At 32.3% G+C, this 11,943-nt stretch overlaps 1 protein-coding gene across 1 annotated transcript in view; it reads left to right on the top strand.

Moving 5' to 3' along the window:
- The first annotated feature begins 902 nt into the window (after positions 1-902).
- The window catches only part of LOC111416279 (lysine-specific histone demethylase Su(var)3-3), a 242,010-nt gene continuing 230,969 nt past the window's right edge, over positions 903-11,943 (top strand). Inside the window, exons 1-3 of the mRNA XM_071195080.1 lie at positions 903-1,009; positions 1,067-2,316; positions 11,776-11,924. Coding sequence (XP_071051181.1) covers positions 986-1,009; positions 1,067-2,316; positions 11,776-11,924 — 1,423 coding nt within the window. The 5' untranslated portion in view covers positions 903-985. The remainder of the gene's footprint in view (positions 1,010-1,066; positions 2,317-11,775; positions 11,925-11,943) is intronic.

Genomic DNA, 11,943 nt, shown 5'->3' with positions numbered 1-11,943 from the left:
GTGAATTTTAACTCGGATCCCTAACCGGACCATTTATAAATTTTAATGTGTCCAGCTTAAATGGAAAATTGGGCTCGTGTTGAGTTGAGATTGATACAAAGCTTTGGGACACCCAACTTCAAATTTAAACAACTACTTAGATAATTTAAACAGTCTAATTTTTTAAAACACTTTTTATTACCACTTATTAGATGCTTGTTTAAAAAAAACTCAAAATTATCCTTTTATTAAGCACCTTCCTTTTTAAGATTTATTTTCATTTTTAGATTTAAAATCGAAATTATTTTCTAGACTTTGAATTGAGCTCAGAAATATCTCCTAGGCCGAATCTAATCTAACTTTAGATGACCCACAAAGTTAGAAGACGTTAACATTTACAAAGATGCAGACAAAAGAATCATTGAACTCTTTTTCAGAGTAAAAAGTTCATCCAAAAATTAATTCTTTGCTTGCGTCGGTTTCGTGTCGAAACATTTTAACAGATAACAATCGTTAATTCGAGCACAGATTCACAAATAGCCGTTTTCCTGCTTAGTGTGGGGACCGGCTGGATAATTTTTTACCACACGGAATCATTGCACGCGTTATCCTTGAACTTAATGCGCCTAAAATGATCCTCTCAATGTGAATAATCTTTGTGTGCTTATAATGATGATTAATAAAATGTTTTTTTGGTGTAGATTAAAATACATCAAAAAATTTTCAATTTAGTAAAACAATTATTATTTATTTTAAAGAATCTTTTTGTGATTTAGAATTAAATTTAAAATTAATGTTTTTAAATTTGAATTTGACAAGTTTCCAACTGGCGACATCTCTGCGTTAATTTCTAAAACACATAAAAATTATTACAGTTTTCTATTCTTTTTCGTATTTACATTTATGTCATTAATATTATCATAACATAACCTCACATTGTAAACAAAGATCAATTTGAAATCGTTCTCTAATATTATTGTTAAAATCGCAAAGAAAATCACCGAAAATGAGTCGCAGAAAGAAATCGAAGGTAAATATAACTCGTATTGATTGAAATTTAATCATATGAATATGAAAATTTTTGTAGGTTGAATATAAAGAAATGGAAGAAAAATATAACAATTTAGAAGAAGAAACTAACGGAGATAAAGAACATAAAACACCAATCGATAAAAAGTCGGGTACAACGAGTACTTCAAAAACTTTAAAAAAGGATAAAAAAGATGATGTTAAAAAGGAAGATGAAAAGAAAAAGGATGATCCCGATTCAGAACTCGATGATCCAGTTGTAAAAGAGCTTTTTTCTGGGTTAGAAGGTGCTGCTTTTCAAAGTCGTATGCCTTACGATAAAATGACCAGCACTGAAGCAGCTTGTTTTCCTGATATTGCCGATGCAGCTTTACAAACTGTCAAAGTTTATTTACACATTAGAAATCGTATCCTTCAAGTTTGGCTGGATAATCCAAAACATCAATTAATCATCGAAGAAGCAATTGAAAAAATGGAACCCCCTTATAATAGTGATGTCCCTTTAATAAAGAGGGTACACGCTTTTTTAGAACGAAATGGTTTTATTAATTTCGGTGTTTTCAAGCGAGTTAAACCTCTACCAGCTAAGAAATATGGCAAAGTGATTGTAATTGGAGCTGGAATTGCTGGATTAGCTGCTGCACAGCAATTACAACAATTTGGGTTAGAGGTTATCGTGTTGGAAGCTCGAGATAGAGTTGGAGGAAGAATTGCAACCTTTCGCAAAGGCAATTACATCGCTGATTTAGGTGCAATGGTTGTAACTGGTTTAGGTGGTAACCCTGTAACCACATTAAGCAAACAAATCGATATGGAACTCCATAGAATTCGTCAAAAATGTCCTTTATATCAATCAAACGGTGCCACAGTTGATAAAGACAAAGATGAAATGGTTGAAAGAGAATTTAATCGTTTATTAGAAACCACATCATATCTTTCCCATCACTTAGATTTTAATTACGCCGGAAATAAACCGGTTAGTTTAGGACAGGCTTTAGAATGGGTTATAAAGCTTCAAGAGAAACATGTTAAAGAAAAACAAATTCAACATCTCAAATCAGTTATTGCGCTACAAGAGAAATTAAAAGTTAATCAAAAACAGATGCTTGGGATTAAGGAGCATATGGAAGAGTTGAATGATAAAGTTAAAGATTGGGCGAAAATTGATAAAAGGGATGTTCAATTAGAGTTTGCTTATCGAAGTGGAATTCGTGATTTAAATGCGTGCGGGAAAGAATGGGATTTATTGAAGGAACAAGCTAAGGAGATTGAAGAGAAATTGGGGGAGTTGGAAAATTCACCACCAAGGTAAAAAAAATTATTTTGTGTGTATGTTTGGTTGCATATCTTAACCCTAAATTAGGCGCGCTAAAAAATTAACATAATTGGTCGAGCTGTATACAGGTGTCTCTCGTAACTGGTTCGTTAGAACTTTTTTAGGTTCCAGTATTCGTACAGTTTTGAAATTTTGGTAGAATGGGTTGTTCAGTCGGAACTTTCGATCTAAAATATTTTCAAGATGGCTGCCACTTCCGCTCTACCGGAAGTAGACCATAACTTCGTTATTTTAAATGGAATGCTATAGTTTTTATTGCACCATTTAATTGTACGTAAAGAAATATGTTGACTTTCATAAAAGTTATTGGTACCTAGCGTTTTTCGTTTTCGAGTTATTTTGATTTTAAGGTTTTTTTGGTAAATTTCACCCTGCACTTTAAAACCCTATATTCCAGCCAACGTTCATTCAAAAAAGCTATAAATTGGCACGATTACTCTTCAGATGCTCTCAAATAGATTGTCATATATTGTATCAGAGTATCTTATACAGACTGGTCAAAAATTGAATTACCGTTTCTCCATATTCAATGGGGAGAAAGTCGAAAATTTTAAATGGAACGCCCCATATTTTATTAGCCTACACGAAAGGGAATTTAATTCTCTACAATTTATCTATAAACATTCCTATACTTATTTATTGTAGTTTCTCTCATATTCGTAAATTTATCAAAACATGCAGAAAATGCAGGAAACCGTTTGTATTTTTATTAGAAGGCCATGACATTGTGACAGTTTTTTGTTTAATTTATTTCTATTATTATTTGTACTATTAACTACGATTGATAATCTTTTAGTTTACTAGCTTTTACTTACCAAAAATAACAAACAGAAGATCAAATAAATGAAACTATTAAAACAAAAAGTTAATGACAAAAATTAGATTTGAATAAAAATATAAATTTGTTATTAAATTGAATTTGGAAATGCAATAAAATACGTTAAATTATTTATTTCGTTGTCTTCATCACTGGTGACCGGAAATATGTGATTTCTTTTGGTCTTGATATATCCAGAACTAATAAATTCTTTATCAATTTTTTGAAATTTTTCCTCGTGATGGGCGTTAGGTTTATTGGGCATCTCTCATTAAGTGTTCGACACGTCCTGTCCAAAAGTTTATTACATTCGCCATCAATACAAAACAAATTTCAAATATCGCCGTTGGAATAATTTACCATGATGTTCAATAACTTACACCTGTATAAGATACTCCGATACAACAAATGACAATCTATTTGACAACATCTGAAGAGTAATCGTGCCAAAGTAGATCTTTTTTGAATGAACTTTAGCTGAGATATGGAGTTTTAAAGAGCATGTTGAAATTTACCAAACAAAGTTTAAAACCAAAATAACTCGAAAACGAAAAACGTTAGGTACCAATAACTTTTATCAAAGTCAACCTATTTTTTTACGTACAATTAAACAGTGTAATAAAAAGTATAGCATTCCATTTAAAATAGCGAAGTTATGGTGTACTTCTGGTAGACCGGAAGTGGCGGCCATCTTGAAAATATTTTAGATCGTAAGTTCCGAATGAACAACCCATGCTACCAAAATTTCAAATCTCTACGAATAGTGGAAGATGAAAAAGTTCTAACGAACCAGTTACGTGAGACACCCTGTATTTTAAGCACCAAGAGTGATGTATTGAAATTACCAAGTGTTTCAACGAAATACTGTTATGTTTTTGGTTTTTATTTATTTAAGATATAGTAAAACATCGATTATATGAAATAAATTACTAATATAAAATAAACTTTATTGCGGCTAAAACAGAAATGAATATGCGCTGATTTACAAAAAAATTAAAAGAAAATAAACATAACCGTAATTAATAAATATACCGTATTTTCTCGAATGTAATCCGCACCTTTTTTATAAATTTTATATGCTCTAAAATCAAATGCGGATTATAATCGGGTGCGGATTAGATTCGCAGTCGTATAGTTGCAATTTGGAAAATAGTAAAATAAAATCACATTATAACAATAACACTTTATTAAGGGTTTTAGAACGATATTTACATATTTATGTATCATGTTTTTCCCATATTACGTCATCTTCGGATCAATTCGGATTATACCATACTTCTTAAATGATGTTATAATATTGTTTTCAGGGATCGTTTTCCATGTCGCCTACACTCACTGAGCAAGTTCAGAAGCTCGTTTAATTGCTCCCGATTTTGTTAATTCTCGAGTTTGTTAATATAAATTGATTTACGACTGCTTGGATAAGTCATCATTACCGCACTCATTTGAGGTGATTTGAGTTACGTAATGAAGTTCATTACCGCACTGGTTTCATTACGTATCGCATTTTTAGCCTAATCAGAACAGACTTAATTTATTGAAACGAGCAACAATACAAAAGAAAAAGTGCTATCTACTTACAGAGAAACAATACTATTTATTATAAACATTAATTGTTATGTTTTTACATTTCAAAACACTTATTCCAGATGAGTAAACATGTTGTTGAAACTGACAATTCAAAATTGTCAACAATCATTTCAAAATATTTTTATAAATGTCAAATAGACTTTTCTAAAGAAATTGATTTTTTAGTAATTTTTAGCAGTCGTAGATAAAATGCAGTATATCACACGTGGGCCAGAGCATAATTACAGTACTCGTGTGATTACACGACTCGGTCTACGACCTCGTCGTGCAATTCTCCACACTCGTACTGTAATTATGTTTTTAGCCCACTTGTAATATAAATAACTAATACATACACAGGTTGTAGTATGGATGTCATTCCACCAGGTATTATTATTATGACAAAAAGTCTAAACCAAGGGCAATCAGTCTATGATTAATTAATATCCTTATTTAATAATCCTTCTGGTCTACAACTCTATACTTGTCTTAACCATTCCATCATCAGCTTTTCCATTATGCATCCTTTTTGTTGTGGCTTAACTAAGATGCCATTCGGGAAGTCTTTCAGATTTCAGACTGGTTTTTGTCTCAATCCATGTTATGCGCAATTTTTCGCAACCACTCGTTTATAAAGAAATATCCCACACACCTCTTCTTTCCAGTGTGTAATTGGCTGGCATATCCAGATATACTGCCATTTCGTCGGCATTCACAGTTTGAGACAAATTGAAATTTTCTTGAAAATCATTAGGAGCTTTTGGGAAATTGTAGTTCGGCGCCTCAAGGATAACATCATTCGGCGCATAAATCCCACAGTCCAACCTTTACTAGTATTAAATATTTTTTAGTCCCTCCTTTCGTTTTTCTTGGGAGAACTAGAAAACTGCCTCGTCAATTTCATGATATCGTCTCTTCTTTGGCCCGGTAAATTTTTTGCACGATGCCTCACAGTCTGCAATAGCTGCCTTGTCTTTCCGCAACAAAAATTGTACCAGCTTTTCGATTTTCTTAACGCTAACTTAATAACATCTCTTTAAACTTCACTGTATAGAAGAACCTCTTCGATTTTTGCTACTTTTTTTTATAATTACGCTATTATAATATATGTATAATTAAGCACACACCACGTTCGAGCTACGACGAGGGCAGTACTTATATGAACTGAATTCGTGCTAGACATTACTATTTATTTTTAAAATTATATTTATTTTCCAATTTTTTCTGGCTTGGCAAATTTAAAGTCTAATCTAATAAAAACTCGTCGTAAGCAAGGTTTCTTTAGGTGCATCAGCGTCAGTCAACGAAAAAAATATATATTTATGGTTAATAATAAGCATCGCATCGTTTTGGTGTTGTCGAATTACTCAAAGAAAGATGCGGATTACAATCGCAAACTAAATTTTTTTTTTGCACTATGAATTTTTAAAATCGGGGTGCGGATTAGATTCGAGTGCGGATAAGATTCGAGTGCGGATAAGATTCAAGAAAATACGGTAATTAGCTTCTAAGAAATCTTGAGAACACAAAAGAAAATTATTGCTGATTATAACAGAAATAAACTTGATACTTTGATTCCTAAAAAATGTTCGAGAATATAAAATACTTTTTTATCAATTTTCGTCTTCTTGGATAGTCTCGTCTGAGCATTGTTTACAACGTACGCATTTTTTGCTGTGCCCCTTACACACAAATAAATGGCAAAGATCACACCGCATAGTTGTTACCCTATTCTTCCTTCTGCTGCAAATATGGCATCTGCTTCTAATTTTTGGTGGTGGTTCGTCTTCCTTTCCCTCTCTTTTTCCTCCTTCAATATTAGCTTTATATCTAATGGTAAATTTTTATAGTGTAGGCGATCACGGAGATGAGGCTTCATAAGGCTAATGGCTTATGGACTTTATGGCTTTATTGGAAATGCTATTATACAGTATTTGAGCGTTTATTCCGGAAATATTTAGAAAGTGAAAGAATGTACCCATCTCTTTGTTCTTCTTGACACTGAGTAGTTTGAACAACGTTGATATACGATATCTACACCGCCTTTCGTCATGTTATAGTCGTGAATTACTTCTGGCTTCTTTGTGTCCTCATTTAGGGAGCTGTCATTATGCATGGTTGAAATTAAAATAACAGATTTATTTTTCTTGGGTACATAGGAATTAATTGTGATTTCTTGCTGAAAACCAAATAAAGAGGACCCTTCTCTCTTTTTATTAGTCAAAAACTCAGGAGGGATTTCCCTCTTATTTTTTCGCAACGTCCCCATGTATGTTATTTTATTAGCAAGTAATGACTTTGCTAACTGATAACTACTATACCAATTATCGCATGTCAGGTTCCTATTCTTTCCTTTTACATGATCTACTAATCTTGAAACAATATCTGAAGGTGCGTTATTGACAAAATAAAGCCCATCTGGCTGTTTTCCGCAATAAATTTCTATTTTACTAGTGAAAAAACTTTTGGCATCGCAAAGTGCAAACAGTTTTATACCGTACTTTGCCGGTTTGCTTGGTATAGAGGATGTCCCGAAACTCAACGTCAAGCGGGCACCGGGTGAGAGGCCAACCCATACCTGTTCTGGTAAAAATGAGAAAAAAATTCCATGTATCTTAGTTAAATAGTAATAGACATATTTTTGAGAACGTTAAAAATCGGTCCTGTACATCATATCTTTAGGTACTACGGTCACAAATGTTCGCAAATTAATAGTGATTTTTTTAATAATGTATTCCTTATGAACCATGCTACTGTAAAAGTCACAAATCAAACAACAAAAATCGTTAGTTTTGCAAAAAAATATATTAATTTGATTGAGTTAAGGTTGAAAGAATTTATGTCTATCAAGTTTGACACACGATTTCTAAAAAAAGCAGTAGTACAACACCCTTAGCAAGTAATTTTAAAGGATGGCTTGTTTAGTCAAGTTTCCAAAATGGTACAACACTCGCCATTTTTCTTATCATATAAAATATTATTACCTATTTTTCTGCAAAAAACACGTTATTTAAAAAATTCGTACTTTTGTATGTTATCTGTATTTACTTTTTATTTCCTCTTAACTTTGTTAGAAGATGTGCCAGTCAATATCTACGAACTACAAAATATGGTTTCAACAAGATGGTTGCCCTTATGTCTTGCAAAAAGACTCTTTCAAATAAGGTTTACCTAAAGACAAAATTAAACAAACAAATTTATTTATTATTAATTTTATAGCATTATTTTCTTAAAACTAAGGCAAATGCTCAAATTATTTGCCGTCGGCATTAATACAAGCTCTGCATCGTCACAGAAAAGACCTTTTTACTTGTTGTGTAAATCTCTTTAGATTTATTTCTTCTGCTGCTGTATAAATATTGTGGCGCAGTTCGGCAAGATTTTCAATCGGTTTTTAATACACTGTTTCTTTTATGCAATCCTAATAAGAAAATCAAGGGGATTTAGACCCAGAGAATGAGGAAGCCACATAATCGAACCACGACGCCCAATCCATCTTTCTGGGTATTCTGTATGCAATCCCGTACAGGACGAGCATAATGAGCTGGGCAACCATCTTATTGCTACATTTCTCTGTAGATATTGAGTGGCACATCTTCCAACAAAGTTGTTAAATCATTTTGGAGGAAATACAAATAACATACGAAAGTATGAATTTTTTAAATAACGCGTTTTTGGCAGAAAAACAAGCAATAATATTTTTTAGGAAAAGAAAAATGGTAAGTATTATACTATTTTGGAATCTTGACTAAACAGGCCATCTTTTAAAATAACTTGCCAAGGGTGTTGTACTAGTCCGTTGTTTAGAAATCGTGTGTCAAACTTAATAGACCTAAATTCTTTCAACCTTAACTCAATCAAACTGATACTTTTTCTTGCAAAACTAACGACTTTTGTTGTTCGATTTGTGACTGCTATAGTAGCATGGTTCATGAGGAATACATTATTAAAAAAATCACTATTAAATTGCGAACATTTCTGACCGTAGTACCTAAAGATATGATGTACAGGACCGATTTTTAACTTTTTCAAAAATATGTCTATTACCACTTAACTAAGATACATAGAATTTTTTTCTTATTTTTACCAGAACAGGTATGGGTTGGCCTCTAACCCGGTGCCCGCTTGACGTTGAGTTTCGGGACATCCTGTATATTGTATAAAATTGTAGCGTTCTCTAAATGGAACCAACATTTCATCGATTGTCATGTACTCGCTTATGCAGTAAGTCTGTTTACAGTTTTCATTTAGAGCATCCAATGTAGATCTAATTGGTGCTAGCTTATCCAGTTTACGTCTTTGTTCCCTTGTTGTTATGTCATCAAATCTCAGAACTCGTAATATAAAAAGAAATCTCTTATAACTCATGCAGGCTCGAAATATCTCAATACCTGTGCAATCAGTTATCCATAATTCTAAAAAAGTTGTATGATTGGCTCGTTTCACGCCAGATAAGAGAAGTAACCCAATAAATGCTAACATTCCATTTTTAGATATATTATATATTTGGAATCCCTTTCCCTTTGAAATTTGTGTTTTAGGCTATCTACAGTGTGTCCCCGGATTGTGTCCCCGTAAGGTATAATTGATGGTAAAGTGGTCTTTCTGAGCAATGTACAACAAAAGTTGATTAAGATAAAATGTTTGTTATGTTAAATTATACCCATATGCGGAATTTTATTAATTTAGCACATAAAAGAAAAATTGAGTTTTTTCTTGAAAAATTTTTTCTAATATTCCGTTTTACAATAAAAATAAATGATCTGAGTGAACTAACAATTATCATTTGATAGCTTAGCTTTAGCCTATTGTCAAATATTAATTGATCATGTTTACATTACAACATAAAATATTTATAGTGCAGTGCTATGGATTGGGGAACATTAGTTACAATGCAGTTTTAAGGCAATTTGAGGAAAAATTTGGATTTTTAGTACTACAACAACAATTAAGAAAGTTGTTAAAAAATTTCAGAAACAGGCAATGTGGAAAATAAAAGGAAGGTAAAAAAGCTTTTAGATGAACATGATGCGGGGTCGATTGTTGCAGTAACAAACGCAATGGATTACGGTAAAGTATCGTTAAGAAAAAGGGCAGTTCAAGTCGGTATAAGTAAATCCCATGTACAAAGAATTTATCGAGAAAATAAAATATTGCCGTATAAACCAAAATTTAACTACACTATCGAATTAGGTGATGAAGCAAAACGTTTAGATTATTGTTTGTTGCTTGGGTACAAAATTTTGAAAGACAGAATTTTTTTAAAAACCATAATATTTTCGGACGAAGCATCGTTCACCACTAATGGAGTGGTTACATCACAAAATTGTCGATTCTGGTCAAAGACTAATCCACATTATCGCATAGCTTGTGTGCTGGTGTGCTGTTTCGTGGGACGGTGTTATTGGACCTTCCTTCATAAACAGCAATTTGAATCAACACCGATATTTGGAAATACTAGAAAATTGTTTATTTAATTATCTTCACGGCGTGGATTTAGAAAAACGCAATAAATTATATTTTCAACAAGATGGTTGCAAGAAGAATGTGGGCCATTCGACTATTTTAATTAGAAATTATTTAAATACGTTATTTGGAAAAAATTGATTGGTAGATGTGGTCCGCAACCATGGCTGCCAAGAAGTCCGGATTTAACTATTATGGATTTTTATTTTTTGGGGTTATGTAAAACAAAAAGTGTACACTGAAAATTTTAATAACTATTTAGACCGTTTCAAACAAAAAATTGAAACTGTTATTAGAGAAATTCCGTTGGACCACATTTGAAAAAGTTATAAACAATGAATGTCGGAAAAGGGCTGAATTATGTGTTAGTGTTGGTGGTGGTATCATTGAATAACCTTTTATGTTAATTTAGTTTAGATCGAAAATGTTTTGTTAATCTTACGATTTAAAAATCTGCATTTGGTTTTATATCCTAAATTAATAAAATTCGGCATATCGCTATAATTTAACATAACAAACATTTTATTTTAATCAACTTTTGCTGTACATTGCTCAGAAAGGCCACTTTACTTGCAACGGTTAACAAACTTCTTGGGTTAACTTTGGTACTTTGAGGACATTTAACGTAAAACTTGGTTATATTTCGTTTTATGACATCCAGACTTTAATTGTAAAAGATGGAATTTGAATTCAAAAATGTATCGTCAATTATACCTTACGGGGACACAATCCGGGGACACACTGTATACATTTATTTGAGTATGTAATAATCTCATCTATCATTTCTATTGAAAATATTTTCAAAACACTGTTTATCGCGTTTTCTATACCGCGAGCATCCAATGTTGGCCCTGGCATTATTTTGACCAAATTACGTGCCTCTGTTCTTACTGCCTTACGAACTAAACTTACTTTAGACCATTTCGTCGTTTTATCCTTGCCAGAATAAAATGCATCGCTGAGAATTTCAGTATATAAATTTTCTTCTTCACTCTCATCGGTTGAAATCTCGGAATTACTGTCATGCTCACTAAAAGCCACTTCTTCGTCATTCAGATCATCGTCCTCTTCGTCATCTAATTCTACAAATTTTTCATCTTCATCAATTTCTATAAGAAGCCCCAGCTCTTCATATATTTGTTTTTTTTTGAGTTTCTAATTTGGATCTTATTCCTACGATAAATCGAAATAAATAAAACGAAAACCTACAGAAAATTACAAAATACTAAAGATGTAATAAAATAAAAATGATGTAATAAAATAAAAATGTACAAAGATGTATAAAATAAGACTGTAAAAAAATAAAATTTTACTCACATAATTGGTCGCGCGGTATACTTTAGGCACCAACTTTTCTAAAACTCAAAAAAACGACTCTCTAGTGTATCGTAACAAGCCGACGTGATACTAGGGTAAACCGAACAGTGTGATAGTAAGGTACCTAGCGCCGCAGAGGAAGAAACGCTATATATCTATTTTTATTTGATATTTTCTGCGAATGGTGTACAAAATACACCAAGTGCGCCTAATTAAGGGTTAAGAAATTATTTTTTTTATTAATTATTATTTATTATTCTAGTGACGTTTATTTATCATCAAAAGATCGGCAAATTTTAGATTGGCATTTTGCTAATTTAGAATTTGCGAATGCCACACCCCTTTCGAATCTTTCACTGAAACATTGGGATCAAGACGACGACTTCGAGTTCACCGGGAATCATCTAACAGGTAGGATTATTTTTTTGTT

Source organism: Onthophagus taurus, chromosome 3 (assembly GCF_036711975.1).
Source record: "Onthophagus taurus isolate NC chromosome 3, IU_Otau_3.0, whole genome shotgun sequence".
Lineage (NCBI taxonomy): Eukaryota > Metazoa > Arthropoda > Insecta > Coleoptera > Scarabaeidae > Onthophagus > Onthophagus taurus.
The sequence above is the reverse complement of the archived record's forward strand: the minus strand, read 5'-3'. Positions and strand labels throughout refer to the sequence as shown.